General features: G+C 33.5%; 3 protein-coding genes across 3 annotated transcripts in view; 2 read left to right on the top strand and 1 right to left on the bottom strand.

Moving 5' to 3' along the window:
- LOC123555940 (G-protein coupled receptor 54-like) overlaps window positions 1-1,088 on the top strand; it is a 74,406-nt gene extending 73,318 nt beyond the window's left edge. Inside the window, exon 6 of the mRNA XM_045346527.2 lies at window positions 633-1,088. Coding sequence (XP_045202462.2) covers window positions 633-860 — 228 coding nt within the window. The 3' untranslated portion in view covers window positions 861-1,088. The remainder of the gene's footprint in view (window positions 1-632) is intronic.
- Window positions 1,089-6,599: 5,511 nt separating this feature from the next.
- LOC123555939 (beta-1,3-galactosyltransferase 5-like) lies at window positions 6,600-7,544 on the top strand. Its single transcript, XM_045346526.2, has one exon. The coding sequence runs from the start codon at window positions 6,600-6,602 to the stop codon at window positions 7,542-7,544; it is 945 nt and encodes a 314-aa protein (XP_045202461.2).
- Window positions 7,545-12,085: 4,541 nt separating this feature from the next.
- On the bottom strand, window positions 12,086-12,642 carry LOC123555498 (fucolectin-1-like). Its single transcript, XM_045346106.2, has 2 exons — window positions 12,524-12,642; window positions 12,086-12,314 (listed from the first exon to the last, which is right to left on the bottom strand). The coding sequence occupies exons 1-2, from the start codon at window positions 12,633-12,635 to the stop codon at window positions 12,097-12,099; spliced, it is 330 nt and encodes a 109-aa protein (XP_045202041.2). The 5' UTR covers window positions 12,636-12,642; the 3' UTR covers window positions 12,086-12,096.
- Window positions 12,643-17,952: the final 5,310 nt, after the last annotated feature.

Genomic DNA, 17,952 nt, shown 5'->3' on the forward strand with positions numbered 1-17,952 from the left:
ATAATAAACTACAAGAAGGTATTGATTGTTTTTATTATAATATTTATAATATGCTCATTGAAATATTTTGATAAACACCATGCTGGACTTTATTTGTCTAGTTATTTATTTAGTCTTTATGCTGTTTAATTTTCATACAAAACAACTCGTTCTTTCAATCATTTTTTGATGATCAAGTTTCAAAATTTCAAATATCAATCGAATCCTCAAGAATTCGATGGATATTGAACTTTTTTGAAATTTGAACATCATCAAATCATTGAAAGAAATATTTTTAATGAAAATTGAACAGCATATAATACATGTATATAGTTGTTAGAAACGATTGCCAAATTACTGACAAATGCTTTAATTCTGGAAAAGGGACCACATAAGGAAACCACACTTCTGGACAGTATACTTATATTTCTATGTAAAACTGACCATTAATCTTACTTTTTCACAGACATGTTTTTTAACGGTCATGTTTATAGGTTTGACCAAATTTAAAATATGCTCAAGTTATCAGTCTAGTAGAATATGAAGTAACCAGGCTTCCATCACCTGTTGTCCACGGGAGTTGACGTATTTGCCTGTGTGCAAGTGTGATAAACATATCACTTATATTATATTGCTTACTTTGTATTTTACAGATCGCTCTGTATTGCCTACCATTTATACAATCTTGCCTGAATCCAGTTGTATATGGAGTCATGTCAAAAAGTTTCAGACAAAGTGTCGTGACATCATGTAACAATCACGTGATCATGTCGAAATGCAGGGATAGAAAGTCGCCAATTGCAGAACTTGAGCTTGAATCAAAATACATAAATGGCTCTGTGTTGACAAAAGCTTTACGACAAAGTTCTTCAAGTGATTAGAAATCGTCAGAAGTGATTAGAAATCGTTTGTGAAATTCTTTTATGAATGCTTACATTTCCATTGAAATCTATTTATTTGTAAAATTACCAGGAGTTTGTAAGGTTATGAAGCTACTTCCGTGCTTATGTTATTTGAGTTAATTTATAACAGACTATTGTAAATGCAGAAAAATTGGTTATTTACTGTGAAAAATGGAATATTTCTTTTTAACGTTGTTTTAATGTAACTAAGATATCTTTAAACCTATTCGTTTTTCTTATCATTGCTTCCTTACAAATATGGGCAACCAGTTCAGACAATTACCAAACCGATAAAAGTGAAGTGCTTTTTTGACCGGGGGATTTATCGCACGGAAGGAAGACATTGTAGAAAACTAATTGCCATTACATCTTTTACAAATTTATATATTTTATTTGACAAGAAATAAAATATTATTTGGACCTATACTGTGAGGCAGGTTCATCACTCACAAATGTATTGAACAAGCATTTGATTGACTTCTTAGATATTGTTATACTGGCGACGAATGTGCCCAAATTGCCTGTGTTCCTTCTGCAGATAAGCTTTGTGTTTATCGAGATCTTCTTTCTGACGCTTTCTCCAAAGCGCTGCAAGCTTGCCTTGCACTTTTCCTTATTTGAGACTATGCTGTTACGCAGATCACAAATTTCTTTGGCGTATATTCTGACGTTTCGCTCTTCTCTCAGTAGTGTATAAAATCTCTTTCTGTTTTCCCAATCTGTCTTTCCAAGTTGTTCAGCTTTAATCTAATTTCTGAAGAAAAATGAAAATCGTACTAGTAAGATCTACAAAACGGAACATTGAAAATTAATCTTTTTACAACAATTTCAAAATCCAGGTTCAATATTCTTATCTTCATTGATATGAATATAGTTTTGTAATGTTTTGTCATTGCCGCAACGTTGCAGTCATTACCGCAACATAATGTGACCGTTTCGGTAGTGATCGTTGCGGTAATGATATTTAAAACTATTTACAGCGGTAGCCATATTGGTTTACATAACATACGCTGAGGTCTTAGCTAATTGTCCATATAAACACATAAGGAATGAACGTTTGAGTGAAGAATTTAGGACAGAACACATTCAAGGATTCCACAGGCTGCTCGGTAATGACGGAAATAAAATGTACGAATTACAAAAATATCAAATACCTGTAAAACTAATTTCGTCTTTATCCATTCCTCCCCGCTTAAAGCTTTCGTGCAAGTAAACAAAGCGGATGACGTCAACATATTATCCGGTGTTACAACTAGTTTTAACTAGTCAAATAAAATAGCGAACTGTTTTGGTAATGACATAAGTTGAGGGACAATTGAATCTTATGGATAAAGAGATAAATCAGAGCAAATATTGTAGAAAAATACAAATGATACAAGTTAATATCAATATAAAATTATTCTTTGTAAAAACCGGTAATAATGAAACAGAATTGATTATCATAAACGAGTGGGATCGTTATGAAGAAATGCACTAACCTCTTTGGGACACGTATATTTACTGAAACGATCCGTTATTAATGCAAATACAAAATCAAATAATAGTTTTATGGCAACAACACACAGCATATCTTACAAAAACTGTCTTAAAACATATCAAAATTATTATATTTGCCGACCATAGCTGATATTTGTTAATGCATTTTGTCACATATAAATTTTATAGGACATTAAAATGACAAAATATCTCGAATATTTCAAGCACGCACTCGTCCACGATATGACATCTGTTATAGTCACATATTAACGGTCTACATTTGTTTAGGCATGTAATCATACACGCACTTCATGCCACATCAGGTCACTATGGAGATGTTTCTTACTTGTAACTTTTGAACTCCAGCTTCATTACTTTTAACTTTCAAACTATATGTTTTTACTTCAGACTTTCTAACCTCTTACTTCAAACTTTATTACTTTTTACTTTATTACTTCTAACTTCCAATTTTATTACTTCTGACTTCCGACTACATGATTATTATTAGCAGCATGAGTTATTCAATCTTGCTTATGGTCCGTTGCGATCAAAATAAGACCTTTTCTTCACCACCAGAATTATAGTTTTTAAATCAAAGGGACTGACATAGTTTAGCAGACATTTTGATGTGTGTGTCTATTAGACTGTTTGAATGTAAAAAGTAGGTATGGAAATTACACGCCGGAAGTACTGAAGTGAGACGTTCCTTCAGGTATTTCATATATAAACGATCTTTTGATGTTTGTTTCCTTGTCATTAATTCTAACAAAAGCGGATTGATACACAGCCATTACGATCCATTAAAATGATCAAGGACCATTATGCGGACACTAAGATATGTCATCTGCTTCTCACATTCCGTTCACATCTTTTCTTTAAGTGGCTTCTTCTAAAGGATAAAAGGTCATTGCTCTGAAAGGCTTATAAATAATCAAATATGTGAGACAAGTTAAAACTGAAAAAACGTTAACAATTATCATAATTATTCAAACTTATAGTTGACCGGAATGGAACAATTAGTCGAGAAGACATTTGTTCTAACCATTAAAAGGAGATATAAGCATTGAAAGAAAAACTAATGAGTTTAGACATTAAAGTCAGATGAATGTTATTAGTAAACAAACAAGCATGATTTTACGATTATGTAGAAGTGTACAAGATTTGCTAAAGATAGAAAGTCACAATTTTTGCACGAAATTGTTCTTTTGTAGCGGTTACCAACAAGTAAATATGCATTACATAAATGAAAGATAAAGCACTTCTACAGAATGTAGCATTCTAGATGAAATGTTATTCTTAAATGCTCTTTCTTTCCATATGCATGAATATGTCAATTAAATAAGCGTATCACTATTTATGTACTTGTGTCCTTCCAAGGACATTCCATATATTAAGAAAAATTAAATTTACAAGTTCAGTATAGTCAAAATGTCATGAGAACAAATCTGCTATGGAAATGTTTCCGTAATCTTATGATCGGAATTATGTTTGTATGACACCAAACAAACAAACGCATATAGTGGCTTCAGAAACAATATTTATTTATTAATAAGCAAATTGACATTTATATGGTCAGAAAAGGAAAACAAATATTTAGAGTTAAGTGTTAAATTATCACTAAACATGAGCATATTGAACCTTACACAACACCATTTGGCAAAGATATCAGCATTAACATTTAAGAAAAATAAAAGGTAAGGGGAGATATCCGTAAAGCAGAGAGCAAAAGAAAAAGAAAAACATGTACATTTTAATTGTATGCAAAATACAAAAATGGGCAAGATTTTGATAAAAGGGCTGGTGTGTTGGGGAAAGTTAAAAAGCAAGGATGAATATTCAACGTGGGAAGCCACAAAGACTCACAAAGATTTAACATTATTTATTTTAATAGGCAACAAAATATTGTTTGCTGTTCTATGTGGCATATTGTAAGGTCTCGGAAATACATTAAACATACTGTACTTTTTTTCTATTTTAGGCAAACTATATACGAGAAGGGCTAATAGTAAGCTGGTAATAACAAGCCAACAAAGTGATATCCGCGAACCACCTTTATAATGCTTATATAAATACTTCAAGTAATATAACCTCAAATATAATGTTTCAAAAAGCCGGTCGATATCACACAGAAAAACCAACTATGTGCAACTGTTACAGTACCTGGAACTTAAGAGGATTGTAAAAGGCCGTAAGCGAATTTTGGTCAGTATTATTCATATGAATATTTCATGCCAGGAGAACCCGATGACTTAAATTCAAGGTTTCCAAACGCCATGATTTACTAAATTTTTTAGTTATAAGAAGTCGTGATGCCATACTAAACGTGTTTTATATACTGTGACTACTTACGTAGTTCCGTTAGTGAAAGACTTAACACATACCATATATTTATCTACCACTGAAGATTGGTATTGAACTATTTTAAGCAACCCCAGTATATGATCCATACATTTTTTTTTCTTCTTCTCGACTTCATTCTGCTTCTTTAATATTAATTAATGTCAGATTTATGTCTTGATTGATGACATTTTCGCGGGTAGATTCCTGATAATGAACCAGATATAAGTGTTGCTTGTTAAATGATAATACATCACATTTCTTTCATAACAGATCAGTAAATTGAACATGTTTGTGTAAGTCAGCGGGAGTGTTAATATATTGGGAACGTATTGGTATAGGAACATGTACATGGGTTTTATCATGATGTAAACTTTTGCATTGAAGTGTGGACTCGGGTAAACAATGAATGCTTGAAATTTTCTTTAGAAGCTACCCTGTCTTACATTGATCATTACTGGTCTTACAATAAAGAATTACTATTATAATATATGCTATTTTGAAAAAAAAAAAACTATAACCCAAAGATACACTTATTTAAAACTAATTATTTATTCGTGTACAAAATATAATTGTATCACTGTGTCCGATCATTTCAGTAGATTGACCGTTACTAAAACAAGGTACTGATGAATTGATCAAATTGATGTGTATTCTTACTACAATAAGGTATTAAGTGTTAAAACTATAATATTAACCTTAGGAAGATCAATATTTACGCTATTAATCTGACTAACACTGGAGTCTAGAGAAGGGAATTGTCAAAACTCCTGGCACATGCACAATGGACTTGGCTTCCACGTATGTACAAAGACGTGTCTAGAAAAAATGGTCAAATTACATCTGCTTTCTGCACTTTACACTCTGCATTAACCTAGAGAGTCAATTGATACTTTCGCCCACTTTTGAACCTGGTGAAACTCTTCTTTTCGACAAATATTGAAGGCAATGATTGAAACAAATTATCAGTGATATGAATGGTTCCTCAGGTGTATTGTATTTATGCTTATTGAAATACTTATTGCTGTTGAATCTTTGCGCTATTGCAGATACTTCAAGCCTAAGGGAAAATGTATATTTTTATGTACATGAACTGTACTAAAAATTCTAAAAGAAGAGATACAAAGTGCTGCTTTTAATAATTGTACTATAAATCTATTTACAGAATTAGAAATGTACTGCAAGAACTGTGAATTAACATAAAAAGTTACTTTTTTATTACACTGCTTAATTCATAGTACACATTTAACCAATATGTACATGAACATGAAGAGATATGTATATTTAATAGCCTGTAGTTATAATTTCCTGTTTTAATCAATAATATATACCATTTATGTCCTCTAAAGGGAAACATGTTGTATTTATTTGAAATTGAACATTGATTACAGTACTCTATCAGGTATCTACTTCATTATTTATACAGTATCATAAAACGTAAAATATTGAAATCGTTGTTGTCATTACAAATATGCTATATACCTTCGAAAAATTACACATGTATTATATATGAAGGCAATGTATTCTTTGGAATAATTACTGTTTTGAAGTCTAAGCTACATAAACTTTGGACTTAACCACGTAATTGTGTTTGACGAATGGGTTAGCATAATCAACTTATAATAATTGAAAATGCGACGATCAAGTAAATTACGAAAACATTTCTTGAGTATTATTGTGTTATATTTATTATCACTATTTTTCGTATATATAATGAATACTATTACTAATTCACCAAACGATACAGATGATTTTAGTCTTTATTATAAGACAGTCTGCAAAAATATTTCGGGTCGATTATATTGTGACAATAAGGAGATACAACTTCCCGATTTAGAAATAAAATATGCAAGTGAAACACATCATGATTTAAGACAGACGCCTGAAACATATAATACAGAAATAATGGAAAGCGACGAATTTGCGTTTATAACTTTGAAGCCAGAAACGGCCGCCCAGTTGAATGCTAAAAGTAGTTCAAACATTAATTTTGCCTTAACCATAGGTCGGCCGTATTGGCTAGAAAATCCAAATCTATGTTCCAAAGTTGAAAACCTTACGGTTATAGTTATTGTGCATTCTGCAATACAACATTTTGGACACAGAACAGTCATACGCGAAACTTGGACAAACAATTCATATTATCCTCATCTTGGAAATATAAAAATTCTTTTCTTATTAGGAAAAGACAATGATCTTAAACATCAGCTTCTAATTGATAACGAATTTAAACGACATGGTGATATACTGCAAGGAGATTTTATTGATGCGTATAAGAACATGACTCACAAAAATGTTATGGGTTTTAAGTGGTTGTCAGAAAGATGTAGAAATGCGAAAATAGTGCTTAAAATTGATGATGATGTTGTTATTAATATGTTTTACTTCCTATCACAATTTGCTCGTTCCTTTTTGATGAAGACTAAACATATGTCATGTGTTCGTTTGTCTAAAATAACTGTGAAACGAGGTGGAAAATGGGCTGTAGATAGGAGTTTGTTTCAAGGAAATTATTATTATTACCCGGATTACTGTCAAGGGTTTATGGTTGCGATATCAATTGATGTTATACCTGCACTGTATAAGTCGGCGTCTATTACTCCTTTCTTTTGGATTGATGACGTATTTGCATATGGAATGGTGCCTGCTAATGTGCCAGAAATGCAATACACAAACATAAACATTGGCAGGGACGTAGCGTGGTACGAACACCATGCATTGTCGTGCTATAAGAACATCAGTAGAACTGAAAAATGCTCGTATTTTGTTGTGTTAGTCAGAGGAAAAGTTACCCAAAAACTAAGATCCTTTTGGAAGCTGATGGTTGAGGAGCACAACAGTTTCAAATGATAATTACAAGCTGCTATTAACATTTAAACATTTTCATTCCAAGTTCTAGGGAGGTGGATATAAATTATTTCAGAATAGATTTTAATTATGTAGATATTACTAAATAGTACTAAAATTTTCAAAGACTCAAATGAATTAAAGTAAAAAGAAAAGAATTATATCACTCAATGAAATAAAAAAAAAGTTATATGAAGGTATAGTTTCGCCTTGCTGAAAAATTAAAATATAAGTACTACAATTTATAAGTTGTTTCAATGATTTTAAGATAAAGACACAAACATAAACATAGAATTTCTTTTTTTTTCAAAACAAATGACCGGTAATTAAGCTATTTTGTTCAGTGTATGTAAGTTTGGAGACAATACGATCACAACATTGAAGTTTATCAATCGTGACCTGGTTCGATGTCGCAAAAACTGACGACCGTAACATATGAACATACTAAAAAGTAAAAACACTAAAAATGTTCGATGTCAATGTAGTTTATCTTATATAACAATTGGCAACTGCCTTTTCATAATTTTGGTTTAGGCCTTCGCTGGTTCTTAGACAGCTGATTGAGTTCATAAGGCTAATTCGCTATCCATACTAGTCATAGAATGTAGATAAAATCGCACAACTTTTAATTTGTTTCACAGCGAAGGAAATACTTTTCAAAATACGTTAACACCTGTACGTTTGTTCATTCGGGGTCATAGTTTTAACGGTTTGTCAGATTTGCATGGCATTTGAATTGTTAAGATTATTTGCTTGTGCTCAAACGGCGCCGTCGGAATCAATCTTCAATTATATTAATTATCGGTAATTGGCACCGACAGTATTTTACTGAAGAATTTAAATATTACAACTAAAGGTTGGCTTTTACCACATTTACTGCTGTGTATATTTGCCGGCGGGTGATATTCATCAAATATTGTTGGAAACATCACAGTCAATTCTCTAAAAAACATATCATTTACTTATATACTCAATATTTCAATGATGCAATTACTGTAATGACAACTGTAGTCAACTACACATGTATGAACTCAGCACGATGGCACAATAAATTTATAATTGGTTCATCTAGAACTTTCTAGAATTTACAAACACGCTATCAACGTTGCATGAGAAGAAAATATAAATAAAACAATGTCGCTGTCATACAATTTTCGTATGAAATATAATCATTTTTTTGTGGTAAAACTAATAAAACGGTTCACCTCTGTGCTCTTATAAATGGTATTTTTCCGTTTTCAATAAAACCTATGTATATAATGTGTACTACAATGTGTATTTTTTACTTTTCAGATATGGATTGTAGTAGTACATATTAGAAAATAAATTATATCCTTTCGCGATTCGGTATTTGAGCTGCGCCTTGAGAAAACCAACATAGTGGCTTTGCAACCAGCATGCATCCAGACCAGCCTGCACATCCGCGCAGTCTGGTGAGGATCCATGCTGTTCGCTAACGGTTTCTCTAATTGCAATAGGCTTTGAAAGCGAACATCATGGATCTTGACCAGACTGCGCGGATGCGCAAGCTTGTCTGGATCCATGCTGGTCGCAAACGCACTATGTTGGTTTTCACATGGCGCGGCTCATTTGTCTAACTGTGGGATCTTACTAACAGCATGTTGCTACAAATGTTTGCTTATTTTCAAAAACGAATATTTTGTCACATTTGGATTTTTAACGTGTCGGCTGGTTTGATCAGTATATACACGGACATTTGAATTAATTACAAAATAACAAAATGTTTTCTCTCTTAGCTGAGGGTTGTTATCGTTGTCGTCATCACACTGCAGAATCTACGAAACAAAACATGAAAATATAGAACAAAATATCAAGAGTAACATCTGCTACATGTAGATGGCACAGTTTTTTCACTACATGGAAAGATACTTTTGAAAAACTTTTTTGCCACACGTCGTGAAAAATCTGCACGTACTGTTGTCCTTTCTGTGACATTGCAACATATGCAGGGTAGTATTCATGGGTAATTAGATCATGCAACTGTAACATGTGCCGAAATGCATAAAACACACGAGTCAAAAGTGGAATGCTACATTTGCAATACAAATGAGCCACATCATGAGAAAACCAACATAGTGCGTTTGCGACCAGCATGGATCCTGACAAGCCTGTACATCCGCGCAGTCTGGTCGGGACCCATGATGTTCGCTTTCAAAGCCTATTGCAATTAGAGAAACCATTAGCAAACAGCATGGATCCTGACCAGACTGCGCGGATGTACTGTGTTGGTTTTCACATGGTGTGGTTCAAATAATGTTTGAATTCAATAAACACTTTGGTGACATTTCCTAGTTTCATAAGTAATTTAGAAAAAGGATATAGTGACTGAAAATGCGAAATACAATGAGAGGAAACCCACGCAGCCTTAAAGTAATTATTTTAAACTAGAATCAGTTATATAAGATAAAAGCAAATTGAGATAGCAAGTTCTCCTATATTAACATATACGATTTACACAAAAACGCATTTATGTCTGACACTTGGCTCATTGGAAGTTTTTCTACGTATGATTTAAAAGAAAGTAACAACACAGATGTTAATGAATAAGTGCATTAAATGACAAAATCTTTATGTGACTGCAAAAAATAGTGCTAATTACATAATACGAGCATTTTAAAATTGCTAAACTAAGCAAACTTTTAATGAAACCAAATGTTGGGGCGGAAAAACTGCCGCCTATTGCGCAAGTTTGGAAGTTTTTTGTTTGTTTTTGTTTTGGCTGGATTTAACGTCGCACCGACACATGATAGGTCATATGGCGACTTTCCAGCTTTAATGGCGGAGGAAGACCCCAGGTGCCCCTCCGTGCATTATTTCATCACGAGCGGGCACCTGGGTAAGTTGGGAAGTTGGGTTATTCCAACGACGCATTGCTGCCATTGCAGTAGGTGATTATATACATTTGAATGTTCTTTTAGCGTGTCATTAAGCATTGGCATTGAAATGAAAATGCCGTCAGAGTCTCTTTTCCCCGTGACAACATAAATCACTGTTTAAATTTAAAGTGAACAAGTGAAAATATGTGAACATGCTATAGAAACTAATAAGAGTGACCAACATATATGTGAACATGGATTTTAGAGGTGATGTGGTCATTTGCAATATATTACTTATAGTTATTTTAATAATGTTTTATGTTATGCTTGCAGTTGTTGTTATGTAAGTTTAAAAAAGTTTAAAAAAAAAACATATATTGAAAATGTGAGCCATCGATATTTTATAACATAGCATTTAGTGAATAACACAACAAGCTCAATGCTCACATGAACAAGCAATACAGAGTGGCATCATCGCCAACTTGTCCATATGGTGAAGAAGATCAGACTGCGGAGCATATACTTTAGAGATGTAAAAGGCATGACCAGGAGCGAGCTGCGACTTGGCCGATAGATACCTCAATCCACCAGAAACTGTATGGAGGCATTGAGGATCTGCGGCAAACCACAAGTTTCATCGAAGATACTGGTCTGACAGTGTAGAAGAACGACAAGAAGAAGAAGATTTAGGGAATAATAGCCACCTAAAATAGCGTTTCAAAACGTGGCTGTATTTAGAGTCCCTTCTTTTTACTTTACTTACGCCAACATATGTTTACGTCCATTTTCGACAGTTTATTACAAATGGTTGCCAAACCTAATCTAATACACACAAAACAATCTACGTAACGAGAATTGTGATTTATTCAAAATTTAGTTTAAAGGTGTGTAAATGTGAATAATAACCAAACATACGGAAACTTACATATACACAAACTTACATTCCGGGAAAGAAATCATTTTCAAGTGTTTTATTAAAAAATTATGTAAAGTAACAACATTCATTCACCATCAATTTTTCTGAAAGTGGAGTCGACAATTCTAAACTCTAACAGTTTCACTCAACTGCGATCATGTACTTACGATTACATACAGGCGGTTTGTCAAGTGTGTGTCAAGTAGCGTTTAATTCATTGCTAGGTATTTAATTTATTTGAAAGGCGAAAACAGCAAATTGATGCTCGAAAAGTTATACTGAAAAACCTGCATTATTTTGTTAATTTTTAACCATATACATATACCAATGCACAAAAGTACCTAAAGTCACCAAAATATAGGCTAGTTCATTGTTCATTCCGCTTAAATAAATTTAACTGATCAGCTCAAAGACTTTTAGTATAATAAATTGTTATTCTATAGTCAGCTATTGCCACTCCTCTACGATGTGCAGCATGCATACTTTATTACTCATCTGTCATAATGAACAGTTTCATTAGAGAATCATATTATTTATATATTTGAGCCGCGCCATGAGAAAACCAACATAGTGGGTTTGCGACCAGCATTGATCCAGACAAACCTGCGCATCCGCGCAATCTGGTTAGGATCCATGCTGTTCGCTTTTAAAGCCTATTGCAATGAGAGAAACCATTAGCGAACAGCATGGATCCTGACCAGACTGCGCGGATGCATGCGCAGTCTGGTCTGGATCCATGCTGGTCGCAAAGCCACTATGTTGGTTTTCCTATGGTGCGGCTCATTTATGAATTGCAATATCATTATTTATTTGAAACTTTCTGGTTACATCCGAAAACTTCAAGTTCACAAATCGTGAGAAATTCATTCGCTTCAATTTGCAGTTTAACGTAGCGTCCTCTCACGCCTTCATCGAAATCAAATGTGTAAGTTGCACCTACAGGTTCCGTGCGACGTGCTACAAGGGCAAGACTGTTTATATCATCCCCTATATAAACTACCAGATCGTGCAGCCTTCCAGCTGAAATATAAAGATGTTAGTTGCATAAGACAACTGCAGACGACGTTGGCGTTCATATATTATATTTTTTTTTGTTATCTATATAAACGTTTTATTTACTATGAAAGTAAGTCAAGATTTTATGTTGTAAAGTTGCTTAAGTCAAGAAATGACACTGCAACTGTCAAAGCTATTTTTAGTCATAATTGCTTTTGCAGACGAATACTTACGACAACAGTCTAGACGGTTAAATACGTGTATCTTGGTGATGGTATAACTCTGCCCTAGGTCTGTCACAGCCGAAGGGTAATTTTCAATTTTACTACATGCACACGGCCACATTTGTCCTCTGTCACCATCCACCTTCAACCATTGTTATAGGTCAGTTAGACAATGTTTTGATTCTTCTTTTTTTTAATGTCTCCGACACCTACATTTGTACCTCCATTCAAAATAATAGTTTCGAATTTTGCATGGATAGTTCTATGTCAATCGTTTCAAAGCAAAGTTTGCGAAACAAAATTAATTACATAAAATTAAGAGATTGTATCGTTTTTCCAAAACAGTGTAAGAGAGGAATTTTAGGTGTATTTGTTCTGATAGGACAACTCGTGCACATTTTCATTTAAACATAACAATACTGACATATTATTTGGTGCTTGCCATACAAACGCCGTGGTTACTATCATATTTCATTTACTGTTTTATATGAAACATTTGACAATCAAAATGATATGAAAAAGAAGTGTTACTTCCCGTATTTAAATATTATCCATTAATACACGAGGTTTCTGTGACGCCTTGTTTACTTTCTATATGCGTCATAAAATAGTGCTTCCCTATTCCATCCATTTGTTGATATAAGAGCCATATTAGACTCGAATTAAAATATATTAGAATCGAATGCAACAAACTGCGTAACAAAGCAAATGACATGCAAAAACAATCAATAATGGCTCTCCTTTGTACACAAACCAAAGACTTTTATTGAGCCGCGCCGTGGGAAAACCAACATAGTGGCTTTGCGACCAGCATGGATCCAGACCAGCGTGCGCATCCGCGCAGTCCGGTCAGGATCCATGCTGTTCGCTTACAGTTTCTCTAATGGTAACAGGCTTTAAAAGCGAACAGCATGGATCCTGACCAGACTGCGCGGATGCGCAGGCTGGTCTGGATCCATGCTGGTCGCAAACCCACTATGTTGGTTTTCTCATGGCACGGCTCGATTATTTACCAATTCTAGAAAATACCATTCTCTAAACTGTGCAAAATTACTGTTTTGGTATCAATTATTTATTTTATGAATTCTACACGTTTCAAAAACGTCCAGCGATATAATAAATAAACTACACGCTTTCAAACTTTCAGTAAATACTGAGGTTTATGTAACTCATACCAAAGTTAGGGGAATTTATCAAACTGTTATGATCAGGAGGATTATGCAGCTAGTACTATAAGTACCCCTGGATTGACACTTGTACTAAAATCAGGGATCAAAGTTATTCTTACCATAAGTTCCCCAGGGCTGTTATCGTCATATTGGGAACTAAATGTGACAGATTTTCCTTTGGCAACATTAAAAGCTGTAATACAAAAAACGTGAAACATTGGCTTTATTAGTACACACCTTGCACACAATGACACTTTCAAAATTTACTTGTCATTACATTTGCAAATATGATATAACAATCTGTCAGAAATGAGGCACATAAACAAATATATACTGGAAATGTTTGAATATTGAAAATATAAACAACGATTGTGCCAGGATAATCAAACCAGTCAATGTCACCAGACAGCGGTGTTTTGCTCAATTATCCTCACTATTTTATTAATTGTTTCTTCTCGTAACTATGATATAGATGCAAGCACGAGATAGGAAAGAGTTTCAAATAAGCTTTCAGCTTCCTACTCAATCCTATATGCCTTTTTGATATATGTACTTGTTGTAAATGAATTGTGATTAATAAAATACTGTTTAAACCAAGCACGAGATAATATAAATTTTTTGACTGTAAACAAATGAACACTTTTATCATATTTATATGTGAGACATTTCGCACGATTTTCATGTTGTACACATACGAAAATACTTTCAGTCATACAATTCTAAGACATAAATTAAGAAGTCACGTTTGAATTGTGTATGCTTACGCTGTGTACATATGCATTTAAAATCCGTATACGTCCAAGTACCATTGTCCTGGCACACGGCTGTCATGTGGTCTCTTTCGTGGTGATCATCTTCTCCGGAGGAATTTGACCCCTGTAATTTTATTTTAATAATTCTATTCATTAACTTTTTTAAAAAATTAGTAAGGCATAATTAAAACACTGCGGAAGGACACTGGCTATTGACTATCTACGCTATCCGATTAATGCGAAAATGAGTAGAACTTTAGCACTATAAGAAGATCCACGATGGAAGCGTATAGTGTTTAAATGAAAAGTTATAAAAATACAACGCCAGTCAAGGCTTAGGTGAATATTATTAAAGTACACTGAATATAATCTATGATCAAAACGAAAACAATAATAAAAACACTAAATACATGTCTTGGAACTTACGAGAATGTTTTATTATTTTGACTAGGAACGTACATGTATCAACAAATGTTCATGCATGATAGTACTGTATTAAATTGTTTATGTTTCGACGTTGACATATTTGCGATCAAAATTCGAAGCACGCTAGAGTGAATACCATTTTTATATTCTAAAATCTAAAATTGCTTTTGGCCGGCTGTCGCTGACCATAAAATGAAACATGACACCGGTATAAAAACGATGGCAAAAAACTACATCACGTTATGAAATATTGATGTAAAAGATACAATCTGTTTTCATACTGAAACAAAATATGCATATCTGTTTTAGTAGAAACACAGCAACAGAATAAGAAAATTGGGTTTATCGTGTAAATCTGACACTTTGAAGAACTAAAAGAAATGTCCATTTCGCTAATACACAATTTGTATACATAAACCTTTGTGTAAATGGCACATTTCTGAAATACTGACCATTGCGTATTTCCCTGACAGTTTGTTGCAGGCTTTGATCAGGCTCATTATATGTATTGGTTTAATTACTGTGGATCTGAGATCGATATCACTGCCTGTCCGAGAATTTTCCTCTTGAAAAGTCAGGATGAAAACATGATTCCAGCACCTAATATTAAAGCATTTCTGGAAATATATCCGCACGCAAAACGTCCTTTCTTTGGGACTTTTGCAAACATTTTATGATGTAAAAGTATCCTAACAGACAGTAAAACTGTTTAAAAATCAAGTATTACCTTCATATGGAAGCCTTCTTTGCATTCATACTCTACTTTATCTCCAATACCAAACATGTTGCCGTTAACGACAGTATAATTCTTCTTGTCTGGTGGTCCACAACCTAATCAGCAAAAAAAATATTGCTTGAATATTAATATGAGTATGATTTCAAAACGAAGTTAAATTAAGTTTACAGGGACCCATTATAATTCCATGTCCACATTATTATATTAAACAAGTGTTCCGTTTCCGTTGAAGAAAATGGAATTGAAAGGCAGAAAATCGTATTGTTACATAAATCAGGTGAGTGCGCAAAGCGAGCCGATCTCAAGAAAATGTATCGTAAAAACGGTAAATCTTGCGACCAGGAAATACTTGCGATGGGATTTTTTGTTTGTAAAATTCGGAGCACACAAAAGAAAACATCATGGTTATCTCTCGTTGTCGGTCGGCCTTTGTTGATCATAAAATAAACCATGTTACCGGTATAAAAACAGTGACAGATTACAAATAAATTCCGATATGATATTATAAATAGATGAAGTTTTATTAGAAAAAGAATTAATCTCCTTTTTTTATATCAAAACTGAATAAATTTCAAATGACAGAAGAACTTCGTCAAAATAATGTCGATTCTGTATACAGTGAATACTTTACTATTCTTAAGGCACAAGGACTAAGATGTAATAGGAATAGCTAAGCATTAACCCACAAACAAAACCTTGCAGCTGTGTATATATGTATGTGTAGACGATAAGTTTCTACACAAAATACTTAGATAAAATCAAACACATTGCCAAAAAAGACAAAATAGCTACATATTAAATGAACGCTATTGGGACCCGCCTCGGAGCACTTAGCTGCAAAAACACCGCCACCGGAACCGGTCACTCATTCCTATAACCAAATAAAGAAAATCAGTAATTCTGACTTTCTTGATTTATGTTTAAGACAAAAATGTAAATAACATAAGATTTACCTTTTAATGTTACGATTTGTCATAGCTATATATAATACGCTTACCTGACGCTTGGCATACTGAGCTCATACTAGTTGCTTGATCATCCTGATTGCAAACACCATGTTTTTCACAATCCTTGCAAATCTCATATTTATCCTGAAGTTAGACAAATGCAGGCAGTGTATGCTTTATGTCTTTTGAACACCTGTATAAATTGTTTAATAATTAGTCAAGTCTATCGCATGACAGTGAATTCGTCAGTCTAGACTAGCTATTATCTGATAGTAAGGATAATAACTTTATTTCTTATTATTTTATAAGGATATTATATGACTGTCTGTGTAACACAGTGTTTTCCCGAACCGAGGGTCGTCCTGAAATTAAAAGACCAAGTGCTAACGAGGGTTCTTATCAATGCTGTCCCGAGAGTTGGAAAAGCACCTGCCTTACTGATGTAAACATGTTTAATCACTGCTCTTGTCTGCCGTTTATATTAGTCCACCATTTTCAAAGATGTAGACGCCATTGTTTTCTACTAGATCTACATGGTACCTGGTCAGAATGTTTGTCTTTATAAAATGTAGTTTAACTTAAAGTTTGATATTGGATTATCTAGGTACAAAATGATGTCTACACATCCAGTTCCAACGCAATAAGTCTCAATAAGCCGAAGTTAAGTGTTGTGCCTAAATAAAGGCATGAATATGCCTTACAAATATTAAATGAATGGCAGATATGCAAAATGCGTTTCTAGTTGCTTAGTAGTATGTACTGTATTTGACCTAGTGACATTTGCTCTTAAACCTTAAAAACCCAGTTTCAAAGTTGACCCATATTTTATTAAAATTAACAGCTTGCCATTTTGCATACAGATCTGGTAGAAAAGATGGCTTCTAGATCATTAGCAGTTGTTTCTCTATTATTTGACAGTGTCCTGGATTCTGTTCTCAGATGACCCGGTTTCGTAGTTGACATACAATTCATATGGATAAACATTCTGACCATGTTTCAGGTAGATCAGATAGACAATATTGCCACAAGAGCTTTAACAAGGCATTTCTATTACTTGACTTGGTGCCCAGTTCAAGATTTGATACACAGTCCAGGTTTACTATAGGTCTGTAAGAAAATATGGCATCAAGAGTATTAACCCAGTTTTTAACCTAAAATAATCCAGTTTCAAACTTGACCTAACTTTTTTAACTCAACGTTCTTGTCATGTTTTACATAGTTATAACAAATGAGAAATATGACATTTATGATTTAACCTACTGACATTACTTTTGACCCTAGATGATCCAGTTTTAAACTTTGTTTGCATTCATAAAGACAAGCATGTTTTTTTTTCCAGAATTTATACACATTAGGTAGAAATATGGGCTCTATTGTGTTAACAAGGGTATTATGTGACATGATCTAG

This window comes from Mercenaria mercenaria, chromosome 7 (genome assembly GCF_021730395.1).
Source record: "Mercenaria mercenaria strain notata chromosome 7, MADL_Memer_1, whole genome shotgun sequence".
In the NCBI taxonomy this organism is placed as follows: domain Eukaryota; kingdom Metazoa; phylum Mollusca; class Bivalvia; order Venerida; family Veneridae; genus Mercenaria; species Mercenaria mercenaria.

Excerpts from the sequence above, each read along its gene's own strand:
- LOC123555498 (XM_045346106.2), bottom strand. The coding sequence starts at position 12,635 with ATGTGGCCGTGTGCATGTAGTAAAATTGAAAATTACCCTTCGGCTGTG. Across the intron at positions 12,315-12,523 it reads TAACCGTCTAGACTGTTGTC|CTGGAAGGCTGCACGATCTG; the intron begins GTAAGTATTCGT and ends TTTATATTTCAG.
- LOC123555939 (XM_045346526.2), top strand. The coding sequence starts at position 6,600 with ATGGAAAGCGACGAATTTGCGTTTATAACTTTGAAGCCAGAAACGGCC.